This window comes from Diabrotica undecimpunctata, chromosome 4, assembly GCF_040954645.1.
Source record: "Diabrotica undecimpunctata isolate CICGRU chromosome 4, icDiaUnde3, whole genome shotgun sequence".
Lineage (NCBI taxonomy): Eukaryota > Metazoa > Arthropoda > Insecta > Coleoptera > Chrysomelidae > Diabrotica > Diabrotica undecimpunctata.
The window spans coordinates 157130425-157152933 of record NC_092806.1 but is presented as its reverse complement, the minus strand read 5'-3'; the positions used below and the strand labels follow the sequence as shown (position 1 = coordinate 157152933).

Genomic DNA, 22509 nt, shown 5'->3' with positions numbered 1-22509 from the left:
TGCTATGGATTTATCCATTTAATATTGAGCAATGATTGTAAACATTCTTTATAGTTTAAACTTTAATGAAAATTATTAACTGTGTCTAAAGACATATATGATATGAGGTATTTTACCCAAGAGTATTAAGTATAATGAATATACATAAAATCATAATTTTGTTTTCTTAGGATTTAACATTTTGTCAGCACATTATCTCAAATTCACACTTAAATCAATATGTTTTTACTATTAGGTCTGTTGAATGTTTGTTCTTTACACAAAATTTAGTCTATACTTCATATTTATTAAAGGCGGTAAAATATACATTACAATTCAGTTGTTTATAAACCACTTTCAAAGCATAAAGAACCTTTTAAGCTTTGTTTATATTATTTTGTGTATATTAATTGAGTTAATTGGAGTAGCCCACTTTGATACAAAAATACAGTCAATTTATGGATATTTCAAGGTGACAATCTAAAAAAAGCTGATTTCCTCCCATGCATTTTATTAGAAACACTTGAAATTTAAAAAAAATTTAAAAATCGTAAGATGTAAGACCTTAATCGTGAGATCGTGAGATTTGTCTTCAATTCGTGAGTAGATTCGTCATTTACAACAACTACAACAATAAAGGTAAATAATTGTACACTAATATTTCATTATCGTAAACTATGATTGATTGATTAATTGTTAGATTGACACAAAAGTTGAGAAACTGAGTTTATAGCGGCAATTCCTTGTTCCTATTGTGCAATTTAATAATATTCATATCAATAAATATTCTACCGAGAAAAAGACGTTGTAACGTAAAATCTTCGCCCGTAAAACCGACTTTACAGGCAACCGATTTTTTTTATTGCAAGCCTGCCTACCAATATTATACCGTTTTACTGGTCAGCTAACACATAAAATCTTCAAAACATCAGTACGATATCATTTGTCCTGAAGGCTAAACGACTGTTCTATAGGCTCATTAGGGATAGTGCATTGACCTATCTAAAGGTTCTCACAAGATTTAGATCTGCTATGTTTTGTTGTGTGAACAACAAATCGTTGTGGCTTCTTTTTGTAGGGAGCAAATGACTACGGCAAAATAATGAAAGACACAACTAAAAAATTAAATATTTAATGGCAGCACTAGCATTTACAAAAAATTAACAGTTAAAAATAAAACTGACCTGAGAAAACAAAAAAAAAACTGAGCGATTGACAAAAATACAATTAATTTTCAGCATCTTCTTTTAGTTTCTTTACATAAATATCATACTCTTTCAAATTGTTTTTCATGTCATCAATGTCTTGTTCTAAAACACTAATCCTAGACTTTAACATACTTATTTCTTCACCGTTTATGGTTTCGTTCGCAAGCAAGGCACCAGGTGGCGCTTCTCTTTTGGCCAATATGTGCCTTCTTTCAGTTCTGAAGTCAACGTGACATCCTCTTTCCGATCTTTCAAAATACTGACAATCTGCAAAGCATTCGTACCAATACCGCAAATCTACTTTTGGTGGTTCATCACAGCTAACGTATCCTCCTTGGATTTCTGGTAGTCTAAAAACATCTTTGGTTATTCTGGTAATATTATCACCGTTGTCGCAAATAGCTCGGGCAAGATTAAATTGTTTGATTTGAGCTAATTGGTCTGGTTTGAAAACTGATGGGTTTTCGTAGTAAAAACGGTCACCGTCTCTGAGACGTTTAAATTGCTCGATCAAGATACATTGGAAAAGTGGACCTACTTTGCCTCCATCAATTTGATCTTCCAAGATACCTAAAAAATAGAGATATTAATAAAGAACAATACGCGAAAATGCAGTCAATAAAATTCAAGAGACAGGCATATCACTAGTTGCAAAATAAGACAGGAAAAGACAAAAAACATTCGCATGGCGTTGACTGTGGTCAATTATGCGTCGAAATATGTAGAATATGCATCGAAAAGAGTTCAATACGTTTCAAAAAGCATTGGAAACTCATCAAAAAGCGTTTAAACAGTCGTTCCAACCGCTGGATTAATAAAGAAACCGTTTTGAGTGGTATATTGAAATAATGTAACTCACGATGTTACTGTTTTGGTCATCACGGTAGAATGTAACTTCCTCATTGCGAATAGTAGCTCAACTACGACGTCTTGTGCAGACAGCTGTAAAATTTCATAGTATATTTGGGCGTACCCTACCAATCCCGGTTAGTTTACCACTTCGCTTCATTTGCAACACGAGACTATTTTCTATTATATCTTGTAACGGATTAAGTACACAAGAAAACCCATAATGAAATAAAAATGATTTCAAGGAAAACACATCAGCAATAATGGGAGAAGAATGGGAATTATTTACATGAAAGATAAACTTGTCCATAGTGATAGAACAGATGAATAGAATATATAATGATACAAACATAGACAGAAAACACTTTATAGGAACATTGACGATAAATTAAACTTAATTTTGCTATTTTAAGATTCACTACATTGCACACCTGTCCCTGGACCTATAACCTGTTAAAAACGCCGGGAAAACAAAACACATGTGCTTGTTACGAATATACAGCATGCATTGAAACTTTGTTTTTAATAGAGATCGCCTCACAGCGCAACCGTTAAATAATACTGACAAAACATGAATATCTACTCGAACAACGAGAAAATAAAATACTACAGATCAAACTAAAAATAACTTATAAAGGGAACGGATAAATGATATAATAATATTCTAAACTATAAACCAAAAAGCAAAAAAATGTCAATGCAGTAACATGACCCTGACCTGTCAATACACGGAACCATTAGTGACACCTTAAACAGACCTAATAGCTAGGCAAACATTTATACGTGGATGTATAGAGCTCCAATACATCCAAGGCGCTAATCCTTTTAGGATGTACCAGTAGGCGATAGCCATTAATATCATATGTTAAAAATAAATATAGAATGCAGAGATTTTTATGATACGAAAAGTGTAATTATAAATAAACACGGCATACAAAAATATTCCATAATAAACTTACCTCCAACAAACACGTCGATGTTTCCAGGATGACCATACAGCTTTTGCAGTTTCCTTCTAACATTCGCATCACTAATATCATATTTTAGATCGTCAAAGCTGTTTACAGGTGTCATATTACAGAACTTTCTGTACTCAAGATACTCAGGCAGAGCATGGTCCCTTCCTCTATGTACATTCATTGCTGCAAGGTCAAGAGCAACTGCATGAGCTGCTTGAAACAGTGTTTCCGTCAGTTCGGAGTTGAGATTTTCATCTGGTTTTTTTATTTTTGCGGCGACAGTGAAGAAACCTACAATTTTTTTAATTTTGGAATAAAGTAGAGAAACTAATAAACGGTACATATTGATAAGATGTACTTAAAGCTACATAAATGATTAAAATGTCCTAAATAAAACCTAGTCTGTTACGCAATATTACATTAAGACAAGTACATGAAACTGAAATATAAGAAATTTATTTAGATTCTTCAGGAAACATACTTTATATGTAAGTTTACGTCCCTTTCTATCTTTTAAATCAGTGACTTTTGAAAAATTTTTTACAACTCTATCTATTCTGTTAATTCATATTTTGTGAAGTCCTTTTCTTCACCTTCTTTTAGTTTGCGCAGGGTGTTTCTCGACGTTTATTGCAGGTTTTATTTCATTATACTCATGTCTACTTCTTTAATTTACATTTTGAGGACCTGTTCAGACATTCCCAAGCCTTGGTCTGGTCATGATGGATGATAAATCTTGCGCCGAAGTTACCCTTCAGCTTTATATTGCTTGATATTCTTGTGGTTTTATTTTTATCTCACAAAATTTAGTTTTAACAAAGATTTTGACAAACTCTTGCATTTATAGTGAATTTTTTTATCCGAATGAAAATTTTTTTATGTAAATATGAAGTAAATAATCAATAAGTAAAGTTACAGATTTATAACAAGTAATCTTGCAGTAATATCATGCTATAAATAAAACATATACTTACCTCGAAGTAAAGGATCGATTCCTCCCTCTTCAACAAGCCTCCATGGCGAGAAAAACGCTTTAGAAAGTGGCAAATGTCCTTCTCTAATCGGTTTAAAATCGCTGTTCAAACGGTGCAAGACTGGATTTATCAAAGTGTGACCAAAACGTAAAGCGGCGGTGGCGAACACATTAGAAATAGAAGGGTTAATATTGGGATTGTACCCTTGGTATTCTCCCAGCTTCTGCATTCCCTTTTTTCCTATGATAATAGGCAACCACTGTTTGTAAGTAACGTGTTGCATGGAGGCTCCTACTATCTTACGAGCCTCGTGATAGAGCTGATCAGTATCCCAGTGGGGATTCATAATTTTAAGTTCTTTCGCTATCCTGTTATGCTCTCGCAGCCAGATTGTGTGCATTGCTAGAAGTCCTACTTGCTCATTGGCTCTAATATCACCAGCGACGAAGCAGTTTAAGGTGCTTTCTGTGAGATTGCGTCTGCAATCAATCCCTTGATTTTCGGCGTACGGTAATAATGCCTTCTTGCCTAAAACAAAAAAGAAAGTTTTTAATTCGTTAAAATGTCTTAATCTGAATTTGTTTACCTGGAAAGATTGGTCCTTCCCTCAATCGACCCCAGTTAGTGTTGTGATCTCTTAAATTACTGGCCAATTCCTCTGAAAATCCGTACACTTGTGAGGCATCAATGTAAGAGGTTAACTGGTTGATCTGTTCTCTAGGTTGTATGGAATCGAAGAAGACGGATGTCATGCCAGATCCGCATATGGATGAGGTTCGAATAAAATCTATGCATCGTCTACAAAAAAATCAAAATATAGTGAAAAATTGAATTAAAAGACATGTCCATATCTTTATAAGTTATGTGTTTAAGTATTATAGTCATTCGCGTAGTGAGGTCTCTTGCCCGTACCAAAACCAAAATTTTGTCATTATGTTTCCCGTAAAATAAGAACATTGTGAAACCAGAAACTAGTATGGTGAAAACATTGAAGTGCAATCACTGCTTTATGCGGTTTTATATACTAAGACTTTATGTACCTACCGGTTTGTAACTCTCGGGTCGTTTTGTGGTACGTCCATGGGATAACAGGGCGCCCTATAATCACACGATTTCTTACAATCAATTCCGTCCCAACTTTCAGACGTTACAGACGGTAAAGCATGGTCCAAGTCGTGATCCAAAAATTGACCCCATTGCATAACCTACAAGAAAACCATTTCAATTAGAAGGTAGGAGATATTGTTACGATAGCTGCCGTTCAATGACCTGACATTCTCGAACATATAAAGAGAACGCAGGTGTTTGCTTGGAAACCCACCTTGAGGGTTCGAGAATGGTATAGGCTGACGTCACGAAGGTTATTCGGCAAGATTCCCCAACCTAGAGGTAAACCAACCTGTCTTTCTAGAAAAAACTGGACTAGCAAGTATCTGCGTGACGTCCCAGAAGGTTCCCCGCTGTCAAAAGTTTTTATTGTAAGCAGTTAGTCGAAGATATGAGCTTTTATCGTTCAATAATAAATAATTACATAAATTAGTGTGTATTGTAAATAATTGTGTTAGTATAAATAAATTTAAATAAGTGTAAATCTTCTTCTACGGCACTACAGCCCAAAATGAGCCTTGGCCTCCTTTATTTTTTGCCTCCACCCTTGTCTGTCTGTGGCTGCTCTTCTCCATACACGGACTCCTAAAAGTGCTTGTGCGTCGCTGCTTACTGTGTCTTCCCAGCGCTTTCTTGGCTTTCCAACTGGTCTCTTTCCCTGCATTCTGGCGTTCAGTGCTCTTTTTGGTAGCCTATCCTCTCCCATTCGTATCACATGTCCGGCCCATTGCAATCTTTGTATTCTAATGAAGTCTGACAGGGGTGTTTCCTTATACAGTTGATAGAGCTCGTTGTTGTATCGAATTCTGAAGATTCCGTTTTCCCTCACAGGTCCTAGTATTCTCCTCAGTACTTTTCTTTCGAATGTGTCGAGTTTGTTTTTGGATGTTTCTTTCAGGACCCATGCTTCGCTGCCATAACATGCTATTGGCCGAATTAATGTTTTATAGATTCTCATCTTTGTATTTCGGTGGACACTTTTAGACCGAAATATATGGGAGAGGGCAAAATAAGCTTTGTTTGCCTGCGTTATCCTTTTTCGTATTTCTCCATCCTCTGCTCCATCGGCATGTACAAATAAGTGTAAATAAAGACTAAATATGTGTTAAGAACTTTATAATAATAATTTAGAGTGTAAATAAATAAAATCACGTTTCAATATATTAAAAAAACTTTGAAGTGATCTCAAATTACCACACAAATATATTGAACATTAGTTTTGTTGAACGACCTACACGATACAATATTTTTGTGGAATTTTTTACTTCATTGCTTACTCTTCTCTGTCAATATTTAAAATAAAAAGGAAACAAATTCTGCGAAAATTATATTATTAGTCGTAGCAAAAAAAAAGAAAAAGAAGTGCTGGAGAACGAAGAATATTGTCTAAAAAAAATAAGTGTAGTTAAAGGGTAACTCCAATACGAGAAGATATTTCTCAAAGTCATTTACCAAACGCACTACGTTATTTAGCTACTGGAAATAATTTTCCTCAAACAATTTAAAAATGCCGGTAAATACCCTGGTGTCTTTCAACTTTTTCTGAGTACATAGAATTTATAGAACTAATTGCAGCAATTTTTCTTTCTGGAAGAGAAAGATTTCAAATATTTCACCGGTTTATTTAACGTTCAAACGCAAATAGTGATATCAGTCATCCAAAATAGATGGCGCTTCGTAGCAATATCACTTCGTCAAGTGGGAAGTTTGCTTAGAAACCCTGCCTTTCTTGCGTCAAGTCAAAAGGCAACTCCAATTCTCCAGAACCTGAAAGTATCCCCAAGAACTGTGTTCCTTAAACTCAATCATGCTCCCAAAAAAGGTTGGTCAGCTAAAAGGGGGCCGATTTATCTCCTAAATGTTCTAAATAAAGTTTTCAGAGGATCCTTAAGGAGATATTCTTAGATTGTACCACAGAAAATAATATTAACCGCATTAATTGAAATAGTAACAGAGAATTATACTTGTCCAAAGGAAGGAAGTCCCAACTGGAAGGAGACCACGCGGACGCCCTCGTCACCGGTGGCGAGATAATATAGCTGGAGACCTAAGCACTATGGGCGTGGAGAATTGGATGGAGGTTGCTCAAGACAGAAAACAGTGGAGGCATGTTGTCGAGTCGGCTAAAACCCACGAAGGGTTGTAACGCCATGGAGTAAGTAAGTAAAGGAAGGTTTCAGTCACAAGTAACTACAAGTACTTTCAGCTACAAGTAGTAAATCAAAAAAACATCTGAAAAGAACCGTTACTTTCGCTAAGCCCTCTCTTCATTGGTCTTCAATCTCCTTCGCCGAACACCAGACCAACCACCACCATCAGTACAAAACTCTCCAACACATAAACCTGAGGAGGGACAAGAGGATAAGGAATTACATAATTTTTTTCTTGAATAAAATACTTTGATGTTTATTATTCAATTGCGGTAAAGAAAACAAGGGCAGGAAGACACAATGTAAAGATAAATAATGCAAAATTTAACGAAAATATACCAGAACTGTTAAAAACGAATTGAGCTGATTTCCCCCAAAAACGCTACAACGTGAATTTACAGTCAAATGATCCTTACCATATGAGTTATTTCAGGATCAGGAGTAATCTTCGTCGTAGTAATCAACGTTGTGGAAATTAATCTAGAACTTGGCTTCGTATATCCATGATATTTCTTATCCTTGATCCAACCAACTGGTTTTTGAAGACCGTCTTCGTAAATCGGTTTTAAGACACGCCTGAATTCGGTTAAAGATGCTCCCCAAGTTGGGTGCTGCAAGTTGTTGCACGTTCCGTCTACAGCACGGTACTTGGAATGGAAGCACATATTGGAACAATTCCTGAGAAGTCTGTGAGAAGTACAACCTAAAGAAAAAAGATATCAGCACGCCAAAAAATTTAAATAAATTGAATTACATTATATTGAAATGTGAAACATGAAATAAAATGTTTGATATGATTTATTCCGTATAATAGATAAATGCTGTAAATAAATGCTACAAGAAAATCATTTCAGATAGTTACCTGACAATCTAGCGATCATGTCCAAATGCTCCGAGGACAAAAGTTCTTTATAATCAAAGTCGGCTGTGGAATTCAAGGTCAAATTGCCAGCTTGTACGTACTTTCTGATGTTAGTTAATGTCCTTTCGTAAATTTCAGAAGCTCTAGCCAGTTCTCTGGCTGGTGCATCCGGGTATCTAATAAGTCTGAAAAGGTCTCCAGGGTTACGGGTGTCTTTATTTTTGACAAGGTTGTCCAAAGTTCGGTTGATAGCACGGTCTACTTCTTCGGTAGCTTCGGCAAATGCTAGTTTGACATATTGATCACCGATACCAACACCTGTAATATGATATATGATAAACACATTATTAATAATAAATTTAAAACTAACAATCAATTTAATTTTACCTTAATTACTACTGGAATATTGATACAATTATAGACTATTGATAACCAAAATCTATCTGATACAGAAAGTATACTGGAACCACCATTGCTGTAACATATAGACTCTTTGAAATAGCCTTAGAATCGCAAAAGGCTGCAAAAGATCGCAAAGGATATTTTTGCGATCGCGTACTAATAAGCTTTGTTCATGGCCAAATCGTATCTATCCTTTCTTGGTTCTTATTTTCTTTTTCTTTCCCAGGGCCTCATAAAGAACGTCTGAGCTATCCCATATAACAAAATGGACTTACGCAACTTTCATTCTCAGCGGCTCATGTATATTTTCCTTCTTCTTGTGCCTCTATATAAGTTATTCTGCTTGTTCATTGACGGATTATTACCTCTGCCTCAATAAATCATTCCTGTTCCGAGGCATAATCCTGTTTCTATTAGCTGTACGGTTTTAAAGTCTATCAGTAGGGTGCTAACCAGGCTGTAGACATCCTCCTCCTTTATCCAGGTTTGGGACCGGTAACAGTGTCGAGCTACTCGATCCACCCAACAAAACTGCAGGCGGAGTTGCTCATATACAGTGTGTAAAAGCCAAATGGACTAAATTCATTATTTAGGTTACTGTACATATTTATAAAAAAATCCCGAAACACGTCAAATTTAAATTATAACTTGACATTCTTTAACGTGAAAATGCAACCCCTACCTTCATCCCTCTTAGAATGACAGGTACAACCCCCAATTTTTAAAATAGGAAGTATAGGCTTGTGATATATCGTTTGAAAGGTCTTTTCATTCTCCATTCAAAAATGTTGTCGCTTTTAAGTTTATTAAGATTAATTAAGATAAAATAAATTAAAATCATGTGGTTACCGAAATTCGCTAAAATATACTCAAAACTTATTTCCCGTTTAGGTCTTGATAATGAGAAAGTGAACAAAAACCATAGTAATGTGGTTTTTAGATGGTAACCATTAAAAAACTTTAAAGAATTTCCGTGGCAACGTTATTTTAACACGCATTAGTAAATTGTTTTATTTAAGTTGTCAGTATTTTAATTTAAGTAAAAAGTTCGTTCAATTCAATTCTGAAAAATGGTTAGATTAACGGAAATGCATAAAATAACAGTTTTACAAATGATTGGTTACGGAGATAACACCCGAACACAACAGGAAGTAACTCGCCTATTTCATGAGAAATTTCCTAATTTATCGCCTATATCCCAAGGAACAATAAGTAAAAAAGAGAAGCAGTTTCGCGAGTTTGGTCATGTAAGGCAGATAAAAAAAGCAGCTGTGGCTCAGTGCCAATGCACTGAGTGATGAACTCAAATTAGATGTGTTGCTTGAGTTTCAGGAAAATCCACATACATCGAGTAGACAGGCATCCACTACATTCAATGCTAGCCATACATCGATAGTAAACATATTAAAAGAAAATAAATTACATCCCTATAAGATGATACCTACTCAGGAGCTCATGGAAGACGATTTTGATAGGAGAACTTTTTTTTGTGAGCAAATGATGGACATGTTGGATAACAATATTATCCAATTAGAAGACGTTATGTTTTCTGATGAGTGTACTTTTTCACTTAACGGTCATGCTAATCGGCAAAATTGCCGCTACTGGGCCACGGAAAATCCTCACTGGATGAGAGAAGAACACACTCAATACCCTCAAAAGGTTAATGTTTGGGCAGGGATTGTAGGAAACAATATCATTGGTCCCTTTTTCATGGAGGGCAACTTGAATGGCAACAATTATTTGGCACTACTTCAAAATGATGTCATTCCAACGTTGGCAAATTTATATCCTGATCCAGGAAACCCTCAAGTTCCAGCGAATACGATATGGTTTCAGCAGGATGGAGCACCACCACATTACCAACTTAATGTCCGGCAGTACCTCGATACAATATTTCCCAATCGGTGGATAGGGATAAGACAGTTTTATTTGAGATTAGGATGTTGCCAAGATGTTCGCGGTGAACATTTTGAACATCTACTTCAATAACATTCATAGTTCTTTTTCGTGTTCTACACTGTATTACGTTTTGCATTACATTTTAGTTTTTGACTGTATTGTAGCGAATTTCGGTAACCACATGATTTTAATTTATTTTATATTAATTAATCTTAATAAACTTGAAAGCGACAACATTTTTGAATGGAGAATGAAAAGACCTTTCAAACGATATATCACAAGCCTATACTTCCTATTTTAAAAATTGGGGGTTGAAACTGTCATTCTAAGGGGGTTGAAGGTAGGGGTTGCATTTTCACGTTAAAGAATGTCAAGTTATAATTTAAATTTGACGTGTTTCCGGATTTTTTATAAATATGTACAGTAACCTAAATAATGAATTTATTCCATTTGGATTTTACACACTGTATATGTATGGATGTATTAAAAATCTAGAAAAACTTACCAGTAGGATCCTTTAATTTCTTAACAGTCACGTAACCAGAAGCTGAGTCTCTACCATAATCATTAAGAGCTGTACATTCATATCTTCCTTGATCTTCGGGACCTACTTTATAAATATACAAATTACCATTCAAAGCAACCTTAAATCGACCAGTTCTTTGCATAGATGATCCGTCTTTTTGCCAGGTAATTCCAGGTTTGGGATCACCTGTTGCTTTGCAGGGTAACTCGATGGTACTACCTGAGAAATATTATTAATTATTAAAAAAATGTGGATACTGATCAAAAGAAAAGAAAGATCATACTCACCAACGAATACTTCAATATTAATAGGCTTATACACCAATTTCGCCGGTTTATACGAAGTGTTTTCCACTCGGACATAAGCGCTAACTTCACGCATTCCAACATCGTTCCAAGCTTCGCAAACGTACAGAGCAGTGTCAGATTCTTGAACATTACTAATTTCTAGTAAAGTTCTATCTTCACTGAGCTTAACTCTACCACCGGCATCGTTGGGAAGAACTTCTTCGTCGTTTTTGAACCAAGTTATTTCCGGGATGGGAGTGCCTGAAGCGACGCATTCCAGTTTGATGTTGTTTCCAATTTGAGTGTTTATGTTTTCAGGCTGTATGCTGAATACTGGTGGAGCTGAAATCATACAAAAAATATTTAAGTATTTAGTTTATATAATACAACCAATTTTGATGTAACATTAATCATATCATAAATATAAATCGTTTTGGTTTTCTTCTGTAGGTCTTCCTAGGCATCTTCTTCATATTATAGGTACTTCCTTCTTCTTAATACATCATTCTGCACATAATACGTTTCTTTGGTGCCCATTAAAGACGAGAACGAAATCCTACTTACTTCCAAACAAGATATATTAAAAAGATGGAAGGAATACAGCTAGAATCTGATGACCGAGGCCGAGGAAGATGTAAAGGAAGCAATGGAAAAGCTGTAGAACTCTACACAATCTTCATAACTCTATAAATAATTAATAAACTCTTAAATACCTCTAATGATAATGTTGGCTTCAGCTTTCACTCTACCCTTATTATTGATCGCTTCACATTGGTAACTACCATGATCTGTTGCTTCGATATCTTTTACCACTAATGATCCATCTTTCAGATAGATATGTTTGTTAGATGGTGGTAGTCTGATGCCGTTTTTAGCCCACTTTATCACAGGACTGGGATTTCCTTCAGCATTACACGTCAATATGATTTCGGGGTCTCCGATGGAAGCGTAAGTGTTTGCTGGTGATTGTGTAAATCTCGGAGATCCTGTAAAAGATAAATGGTGGTAATGAGGCAAACCTGCTTACGTGAAATATCTGCGTATTTAATTAAATTCAAGGACAAACTTTTTAGTATAGCTTAAAGTGTATTGACTTAAATTTGGTAAAGTATGAATGACAAGGGCAATTTAAGAACGAGTATATTTATGCTTGTCCTCATTAAACGATATTAAACCCACATTAGTATTTGGTTGAAGTCTTACATACTCAAGGAAAAGACAGTTAAGATTTTATTTCACGTATAGGGAGCTTGCGCATCCGTTTATACGTATTTCAGCCCAATAGGCATCATCAGAACGGCTTTCGCAAGCGCTCTGAACGTGAAATAAATCTCTTCTGCCTTAGGAAGCAGCTATAACATGGCTTCGTATAGACGCAATGTAGCGACATCTGATAATAAAATCGTAGACTAATTTTCGAAACCAAATTCAAGAATTCCGCTTTAATCTGTGCCTTCTAAGAATTGCAAGGCAAAAACAGACGTTGATAAAGGTGTTAAGAGAGACATGGGGAATCTAAAAATTGCATTCCACAACATATCTCCTCAACTAAGCAAAATTCTTAGCGAATTGGTTTCTAGTACTCGTACAGAGTATATCGAAATAACAAGGAAAAGACAGTTAAGATTTTATTTCACGTATAGGGAGCTTGCGCATCCGTTTATACGTATTTCAACCCAATAGGCATCATCAGAACGGCTTTCGCAAGCGCTCTGAACGTGAAATAAATCTCTTCTGCCTTAGGAAGCAACTATAACATGGCTTCGTATAGACGCAATGTAGCGACATCTGATAATAAAATCGTAGACTAATTTTCGAAACCAAATTCAAGAATTCCGCTTTAATCTGTGCCTTCTAAGAATTGCAAGGCAAAAACAGACGTTGATAAAGGTGTTAAGAGAGACATGGGGAATCTAAAAATTGCATTCCACAACATATCTCCTCAACTAAGCAAAATTCTTAGCGAATTGGTTTCTTACATACTCCTTATCTAGATACTTGTGCCCAAATTGAATATTTCGACGTTATTTATATTGAATAAAGATACCTACTATTTTCACACTTACCAAAATACTTTTCGTGCAATTCTTGTGGTTTTTCTACCACCATCTTAGCTGGGACGGACTTTTCTTCCTTTTCAGGGTTTTTGGCAATGCATTCGTAATACCCATCGTCGTTTTCATTGGCGTTTTGGATAAGAAGTGTTCCGTTGTCCATGATAATATATTTTTCACGATCGGGAGTTAATTCCTGTTCGTCTCTCATCCAAAAAATTGATACTGACGGATCGTAAACTTTACAGGTGAAAATGGCATTTTGGCCCCAGGATATTTTGATGTCTCGTGGTCCTTCCTTTATTAATCCAGACTCTGAAAAATATGTCAAATAAATATATTGTTGAACTGCCCTTGCATGACGAAAATAAACCATTTTTCCTTTAAGACTTTAGTTGTCGTTTTAATACTTACCACAGTGTAAGTGTTCTGCGTTTGCTTCCTTCAGAGGTATTCCTTGCATTTCTACAGGATATTTGCAATGCGCCGAACCTTCCACGGAATTAGTAGCAAACATATGCGACAACCATAACATATCGCAATTGCAAACCAAGGCATTATGATCCAAACGAAGTTTCTCCAGATTTGGTAAATGTTGGAAACCTTCTTCTGGGAGATGCTTCAAACGGTTGTGGTAAAGGTTTCTAAAAAGATCAGTAGAAACAGTTTAATGGAATAAAAAGCTACTGAATAGAAAAAGTTTAATAGAATAAAAAACTGCTAAATAGAACAAAAAAGAAATTTAAATGGCTTCTTATCAATTTATATTAAATATACATATGTATATAAATTAATAGCTACCTCAATGGTCGACAACAGGCGGACCGCGGTCCGAATCCGGACCGCGAAAGGTTGAACTGCGGAATATCGATTGCTGAGTCAATCAAGTTCAAAATAAAACTGCTATTAATTTTCAAATAGAAAGTGAAATGATAAATAAACATAATAATAATTATGTAGAAGTGACATGCACCTAGCTCACTACCGTTAATTTGTTTTGTGATTACTCGCGTTTTCGTTCGTTTTATAAAACATATTTTTGTACCTACGTTAATATGGATCCGAAAAGGAGAAAAGTGGACAGTGAAAATAGGAAGTTTCTGGCAGAATGGACTGAACAATATTGTTTTACACTGCCTGATAGGTCGCAAGCGGTTCCGGTGTGCCTTATATGCAATAAAACTGTCGCCTTAGGTAAAAGTGGAAATTTGAAGCAACACTACGAAACAACTCATCAGCAGTTCCACAAAAACTTTCCTCTTGACAGCTTAAAGAAAAACTTCGGGTATATCTTAATTCTTACGAAAAAAAGCACAAAAATCCTAGTTCGCTGCATGACCGACCAAGAAAAATCCACAGAGGCAGCGTTACGTGTGTGCTGATAATTAATGAAACATCAAAAACCATTTTCTGATTCTGACATAATGAAGGAATGTATGCTGGCAGTAGCTAACTCACTTTTTACAAGCAATTCAAAGCATCTCATTGTCAGCGCGAAGTAATACACGAAGAACGGAAATTTTAGCTGCGGATATTAAAAACTCTCTTCTTAATCTTTTGCAAAAGGTACCTTGCTACGCCATAGCACTTGACGAATCATGCGACATTGTTGATGATGAACAAATGTCTGTTTTTGTAAGATTTCTTGATATTGAGTGTCAGATTTTTAGGGAAGAGTTGCTAGCAATATTGCCGCTGAAAGGTAACACTCGAAGAGAAGATTTAGTCGAGGTTATTGATGAATTAATTTCTAAATCTAACATCAGTTATAATAAAATGATTTTGCTTTCTACTGATGGGGCCCCAGCAATGATTGGCAAAGAAAAAGGTGTAGTAAAGAGGATCAGGGATAAAAATTCAAATTTAATAACATATCAGTGCATAGAAGACCAGGCAGCCCTTTGTGGAAAACTTAGTGCTAGACTTAAAGAAGTCATGGAGAGTTTAGTGAAGTTAATTAATTTTATGAAATCTAATTCTGCTCTTCAGCACCGACATTTCAAGGAGTTTCTTTCTGAATGTGATTCAGCATATTCTGACTTACTACAACACAATAATACTCGTTGGTTAAGTAAAGGTCAAGTTATTGAACGTTTTGAGTATATAACAAACAGGCGCAACATGCTGGTTGTGGCGTTTCTAAAAGATATTTTAAAATATTTGAATGCGCTTAACACAGAGTTACAAGGAAATGGAAAATTAGTATGTGATCTGATACAAAGCGTGTCTGCTTTTCGTCGTAAGCTGGATATCTTTGAAAAAGATATTGCATATCAAGAATTCATTCATTTTCCAACTATTCTTGAATATAATAAAGATAAGGAGTACTCCGAAGAAGACATTGTGTTCGTACATTTTCTGGGCGATCTTAGGAACGAATTTGCTTCAAGATTCCAAGACTTGACACAGGTAAGCAAACTATTTTTATTTCTAAAATCACCATTTAAGTTGATGTAGCGGCAGAATGGACAGATGTGGCTGCTAAGCTGTTTAATCTGTCTAAAACATTACTTCAAATGGAGATTATTGAATTACAAGAAGATTTGTCCTTTCACGTTTATAAATCGGTATCCGTCGAAGAATTTTGGGACAAACATGCGAGCAAAATATGAAAATTGCAGATAACTTGCAATCAATTTGACCACTATGTTTGTCTCAACGTATATGTGCGAAACGTCTTTCTCAAAAATGAATTTTTTGAAAAACAAATATCGCTCCCGATTAACGGTCGCCCACCTCGAAGATACACTTCGAATTTGTTGTTCGACTCGAGAACCAGACCACAAACAACTAGCTCAAGACCGTCGGTGCAATTTTTCGCATTCATTTAAGGTCTTTTGTTTTATCATTAAGAATGTACCAAAATAATAAACATCATTGTTATTAAATGTTATCATTTCTTTTTTTTTCTGGATCTTGTTCAAATTTTCTTCTAGTATCCGGACCCCACATAAAATTACTTGCCGACCCCTGCACTACACCGTCGTTTTTGTTCAATGTTCCTGAATATTATTTATTTAATACCTTCGTAACTAGATAAAATACTAATACAGAGGGTTGTATTTAAAAAATCAAAGTTATTAATGATATAAAAAAAATTGTAATTCTGGCAACATTGCACATCAAATTTGAAATTTCCGTATTGCAGAACAGGCGTATACAGATTTTTGTACAAGTCGGATCATCCATTTAACAGATGATTATTATAGGCGTTTCAATATTTTTGGTCCACCACGATCATTATTTGGTCACTTACGAAGAATAATGTAAAAAGCGTATCATCGGAATTCTCATGTTTCTACATTTTCCACTCATTTTCCTTAATATTTATAGTTATAATAATAGTACATAAAGAATTTCATAATATTTTGGCGCCGTATCACAAGATATTTCAGATTATTTAATTAATTTACTTAACTTGTTTCTTAAACAATTCTACTATTTGTTGAAATGGTCTTGCAATTATAATAATAAATTTAAGTTTATCTTCAAAACAGGAAACTATATGACAAGATAACTACATAAATTTCTTTTTATAATCGTTTTACATTGTCGTCACATTATCGTATCGAAGATTTCAACGTATCGCGAGAGACAATTGGAACTCCGATAAAGGAGGTAGTCTAAACAGGGTATCCCAATATTGAGAACACAGTCTTATCATTAACATATTTTTTTGATATTATTTATTGTAAGCAATCTCTATACTGTGTTTCAAAATTATTCATAACTCAGTTTTGGGGCATAGGTTACAGAAGACCCTTGGCCTATTCTCCAAGTTCTCACGTCTAGTAAATTTTGCGCTTCCGCTGCCACTTCATCCTCCTATCTTTTCCTTTTGGTCTTACACTATGCTCTTTTCGTCACTACAAGATCAGCCCGTCGAAGGTCGAAGTCTCTGAAGCCTAATGAATTGTCAGATCGGTGCCTCGTTGAGTCGTTGAACATTTGATAGAGTTCATGGTTGTACCTACCTTGATCTCCATATTCCGTTTTCGTTAACAAGTCCAAATACCTCTATAGGAGTTTTCTTTCAAAGTCTTACAAGTTTTCTTTTTATATTTTCCGTCATCACTGATGTCTCGCATCCATAACACGCTATTGGTCTAATAATGTTGTTTTGTAGACCCGTTTTTCGACCGTCTGTATGAGACCACACTAAAACTTGCACAGCACATTTGCTGTGATTGGTCGTTATCGACATATGATTTGTGAGGTTATGTAATTGTTTATTGGTGGTTGGCGATTTTATTTTTTATTTAACACCAAGCCAAAGCCATAACCAAAGCGTCTATATTCTTTGCCATAACTACACCAAGCCAGAGGTATGTAAGTACATATCTCTGCACGAATCTTATCTCTGTGGCGCCGGTTTTATTCCAACTCCAAGCTTACATGAATAATTTAAATTTAAAACTTTTTCATTTCAATTGTTTTACAATTCTGTTCGTTAGAACACCATATTATTATTTAAGTCCTTGTTAATTATCCAAGTCTTTATTTTAGCAAGAAATTATGCAATCCTGTACTCCATCTAGTTCCACAAGTTCTGAAATTCCCTCAGGGGCCTGCCACCTTTGCAGCAAAACATTTAAAGATGTGAGATTACGAAATCGTCATATCAAAAGAATGCATAAAATAGATGTGTCCAAGAAGAGAATTAATCACATAGTTTGTCCGTTATGTGAGCAAGAAACTAATTGTGAAAGTCATGAGAAGTTACGAAAACATCTCAAGGACTACCACCAGGTGAATATTGAACTAATAACTTTTGAATTTTCTAGTAAACAGGAATATGAAAGATGGAAAGATATGCAGAAAATTGAGACAAGTTATGCAATGCATAGAATGCTTAATAGAAATGAACATAAAGCACTGTACTATGAGTGTAACAGAAGTAATGTTGATGGTAAGTGCAATACTTTGTTACTTACTATAATTAAAACTTATACTTGTTTATCTTTAGGATATAAGCCAAACTATAAAATTAGGACAGAGAAATCTGGTGGATCAATTAAAATAAAAGGAGTGTGCCCTTCCAGGCTTATCTGCAAACTGAGAGATCAAGGACAAGTTTCTGTCAGTTATTGGAAAACACATGCTGGACATAACGAAGAATTAAAAACCATGCATCTCTCAAAAGCCCAAGAAAAAATTATTGTAGAGAAGTTAATGTCTGGAGTGCCACCCAGCACAATTTTAGATGATTTAAGAAAATTGGAAACACCAAAACTAGAAAGACTTGCCCTATTAACAAGTAAAGATCTCACAAATTTGTCCAGGAAGTATAATATACACAACAAACGGGATCAAAATGATAAGGTAGCAACAGCCTTAAAGATTCAGGAATGGAAGGCTAACAACAAGAATTATGCTTTCTTATTCAAGGAAGAAGGTAAACACCAAAAAATTGTTTGATACTTACCACAATTATAATTAATTCTAGGACGATTTTCACATTTGGTCCCATTGAAGATAGCTACAAAGGAGCTGCGAATTAAATTCACAAAACAAATTTTTGACGTTTGACTGTGTTGTCATGTCTTTATAATGTATATGTTGTAGGCTTCAATTACAAATAGAGAAGCTTTCAAAAATACAAAAATTATAAATCACATGCTATTTCCCGATTTATTAAAAAAACATGGCAACACAGTCAAGCGCCAACATTTCGTTCTATGAACTTTAATTGACAGCTCAATTATAGCTATCTTCAATGGGACCAAATGTGAAAATCGTCCTAATTCTATTCCAATTTGACTTATTTGAATTGTTATTTTTGCATGGCTCATGTAACAAATCTATATATACAATAAACATGTTTAAATAATATATCTGCTAAGTTTGTAGTTATTGGCTTTTTACACTAAAGCTGCTAATTTTTTTGTGGAGGTGGTGGTAGTTTATGGGTCAAATTTACTACTGTACCTGCTTTACCTTTCCTATAATATAATATGAATGTACTATAATATCTTAAATAACTATAGAGTTTGAAGTTGTCTTCTATCATCATCATTTATACAACCTTTTTTGGGTCTTGGTGTGTTTAAGAATACTTCCCCATTCTGTTCTATTTTGTATATTCTTCCAATTTTTGATTTTTAAAATTGTTATATATTGATATCTCTGTTTTAGATGATGCTGCAAGGTGTTTGGGAGAAAATTTAATTATCAAATCAAGTCATGAGGAGGAACTTAATGAACTTGTAAGAGGGAAGCTAGAACAGAGAAATGTGGTACAGAAAAACACCAAACGATTTCTTCAAAAAGAAAACTTCAAAAATGTTATGGACAGCTTAGATGACTTAGATGATGAAATTTATACAGAAATATATGACAAATTTATGAGAGTCATTCATGAAGCAAAGCATAAGATGAAGGAAAAATTTCATGAAACTGATAAGGATATTACAAAGAAGCGAAAAATGGAAAAGCATGAATATTTTCAGTCCAATAAAAAAAGAAACTGTTAAAAATTAAAAATAAATTTGAACAATTCTTACATGTATTTTTTGTTTTTGTATCTATATTAAATTTTTATTGTAGTTTTATAGGCTTATTTACAAGAAAGTTAGTTAATTTAACATTATTATATGTTTACTTGATTAGTAATATAGTAAAATTTCATAAAATACATGTATGCATGCTTAAGTTAGGTCTGAATTTTAAAGCCATGTTAAGTAATGATGTTATTTGTAGAGTTTTATATTAGAGTTGTATTTTTAAATCTGGATGTACTGGGTCCTAGGCGAGCTTTAGAGGGGTTTTACCTTATTGGCATCAATAAGACCCCCCTCATTTAATTTCCCAGATTTTAATAAAGAATAAATTTTAAACATAGCTATTTATTGTTTTGATTTGCAATAGTTATTTCCAGTAAAATTTGCTTAATTTTTTTCAGAAAATTTTTCACATCAATAAATTCAAAATATCTTTTTATTGTACATTTACAGTGAAATAAAAGTGGTTAAATTATTCAAAATATACTTAGAGAAAGCCTTGACTACATGGAAAAGAAAATGCGAAGGCATGGGAGTACCGGTACAGAATGAATACCTCTATATGTTAAGCTTTGCAGACGATCAAGTAGTGAATGCACAAGACCAAGACGACTTCAGCTACATGATGAAGAAACTACAAGAATAATATACCAAGGCTGGCCTAGATATTAACCTCGCGAAGACAGAGTACCTATCTACAAGTGAAGAAGACATAGAAGATCTACAGATTGATGACAACGTAACAATCAAAGGAAAGGATAAATTCAAATACTTGGAGTTTATAATCACGAAAAAGGCAACAACAGAGGAAGAAATTACACAAAAATTAGGACAAACAAGAACAGCAATCCGACAACTTAACTCAGTATGGTGGGATAGACACCTAAATATGAAGACAAAAACACAGATTTATAAAATATTAGTGCGAAGTATTATGACATATGGGGCTGAAAATTAGATCATAAACAAGAAAATTGCATTACTGCGTTGTTAGTTACATGATGTACATATGATATTCTGAGCATACGACGATAGCACCATATCTCGAAAGACTGCAACCGTCTGCAAGACGCATCAGTGAGTGTCCATGCCTCTGCTCCATACATAAGAATAGAAAACACATCAATTAAGGATTTTGAGTCGGAGATGTAAGTTCAAGGTTAAATTGCAGACAACTTTCTTCATCTGTTGGAAGGCACTGTGATGTTGCATCCTAGGTATGTTATTTTTTCTGTTCTATCCAATACCTCAATGTCTGCCATAAATTTTGCATCTGTATCTTGGTTTTTGCTTATGATCATAATTTTCGTCTTCTTATTATTAAGTTTCATTCCATATTTTCTGCCGATGTTAACTACTTGATCTATCAGTCTTTGTAATCCTTCAGCACTATCCGCAACAAGGACAGTGTCGTCTGCATATCTTAGATTATTTATTACTTCACCGTTAACAATCACGCCATCAGTAATTTCTCCCAACACTTTTTGAAATAGATGTTCAGAATACGCATTAAACAGCAAAGGTGAGAGTATGCAACCTTGTCTTACTCCTCTTTGTATTGGGACTTCATCGGATAATTGATTGTCTACTCGAATCTTGGCTACTTGTTTCTTATAGAGATTGGCTATTATTCTTATATCCTTGTCATCGATGTTTGCGATTCGCAAAGTTTCAATAAGCCTCTCATGCTGTACTTTGTCAAATGCCTTTTCGAAGTCAATGAAACAGGCAAAGACATCTGTATTAACATCTCTTGCTCATTGTATCAATCTTCTTCTTTAGGTACCATCTCCTCTAAGGAGGTTGGTAATCATCACAGCTATTTTCACTTTTGAGATTGCAGCTCTGAATAAGTCGACGGAACTGCAATTATACCATTTTCTCAGATTGTTGAGCCAGGAGATGCGTCTTCTTCCAATACTTCGTTTTCCCTGTATTTTTCCTGCATTATGATTTGTAGCAACACATATTTATCCCCTCTCATAACGTGGCCGAAATATTGTAACTTTCTTATCTTAATCGTATTCATGATTTCCATTTCCTTTCTCATCTTTCTGAGGACCTCAACATGTTGTATCAATACTTGTATGCTAAAAAGTGCTTCTCTTGTGCCAAGACCGCTGCGAAATCCAAATTGTACATCAGCAATACCCTCCTCCAATTTGGATGATGTTAAAGAATATTTTGAGTTAGTGGTTCATGAGCCTAATGATTCGGTGTTCTTCACATTTCTTAGTATTTGCTTTTTTTGGCAGTGGTATAAATATGGACATGTACCAATCTTTTGGTAAAGTTACTGTTTCATATATACGGTTAAATAATTCTGTCAAGGTAATAATGTCAAGTGGATTATCTTCTATCAATTTCAATATCTCAGCATATATTCCATCAGGTCCTGGCGCTTTGTTGTTTTTTAGACGACTTATAGCAGATCTTACTCCTGATTTTGTTATTGTTGGTCCATTCTAGACGTTGTCATATACTTCAATGTGTTGGTTGTCACTGAACAGTTCTGCTATATATTCCTGCCATCTGTCCAGTTTTTCTTGCGTATTAAATAGTATGTTTTCATCTTTATCAAACAGTGCAGTGGGCATTGTTGTTCTATATATTTCTGCCATTTCTTTGATCTTCCTGTGCATATTAAATATATCATGTTTTTTCTGTAGGATCTCTATTTCTATCTAACAGCCAGGATTCTTTTGCTAATTTTATTTCTTTAAGTACTTTTTTGTGGTGTTCCTTGTACT

General features: G+C 34.7%; 2 protein-coding genes across 4 annotated transcripts in view; one reads left to right on the top strand and one right to left on the bottom strand.

Annotated features, from left to right (window-relative positions):
- Positions 1-1095: 1095 nt before the first annotated feature.
- The window catches only part of LOC140440287 (peroxidasin-like), a 44560-nt gene continuing 23146 nt past the window's right edge, over positions 1096-22509 (bottom strand). Inside the window, exons 4-15 of the mRNA XM_072530702.1 lie at positions 13674-13903; positions 13272-13574; positions 11919-12191; positions 11206-11547; positions 10898-11137; positions 8089-8406; positions 7643-7929; positions 5014-5174; positions 4556-4767; positions 3970-4497; positions 2996-3286; positions 1096-1757 (exon numbers count right to left, since the gene is read on the bottom strand). Coding sequence (XP_072386803.1) covers positions 1207-1757; positions 2996-3286; positions 3970-4497; positions 4556-4767; positions 5014-5174; positions 7643-7929; positions 8089-8406; positions 10898-11137; positions 11206-11547; positions 11919-12191; positions 13272-13574; positions 13674-13903 — 3736 coding nt within the window. The 3' untranslated portion in view covers positions 1096-1206. The remainder of the gene's footprint in view (positions 1758-2995; positions 3287-3969; positions 4498-4555; positions 4768-5013; positions 5175-7642; positions 7930-8088; positions 8407-10897; positions 11138-11205; positions 11548-11918; positions 12192-13271; positions 13575-13673; positions 13904-22509) is intronic.
- On the top strand, positions 17129-20099 carry LOC140440288 (uncharacterized). Of its 3 annotated transcripts, none has more exons than XM_072530703.1 (4): positions 17129-17584; positions 17766-18168; positions 18226-18654; positions 19395-20099. In XM_072530703.1, the coding sequence occupies exons 2-4, from the start codon at positions 17775-17777 to the stop codon at positions 19730-19732; spliced, it is 1161 nt and encodes a 386-aa protein (XP_072386804.1). In that variant the 5' UTR covers positions 17129-17584; positions 17766-17774; the 3' UTR covers positions 19733-20099. The 3 variants fall into 3 exon arrangements, with proteins under 3 accessions (XP_072386804.1, XP_072386805.1, XP_072386806.1); XM_072530704.1 differs by having other exon boundaries at positions 17129-17588; XM_072530705.1 differs by having other exon boundaries at positions 17129-17592.

Coding starts and splice junctions, on each gene's coding strand:
- LOC140440288 (XM_072530703.1), top strand. CDS start 17,775: ATGCAATCCTGTACTCCATCTAGTTCCACAAGTTCTGAAATTCCCTCA. Junction 18,169..18,225: donor TAACAGAAGTAATGTTGATG/GTAAGTGCAATA, acceptor GTTTATCTTTAG/GATATAAGCCAAACTATAAA. Junction 18,655..19,394: donor TTTCTTATTCAAGGAAGAAG/GTAAACACCAAA, acceptor TCTCTGTTTTAG/ATGATGCTGCAAGGTGTTTG.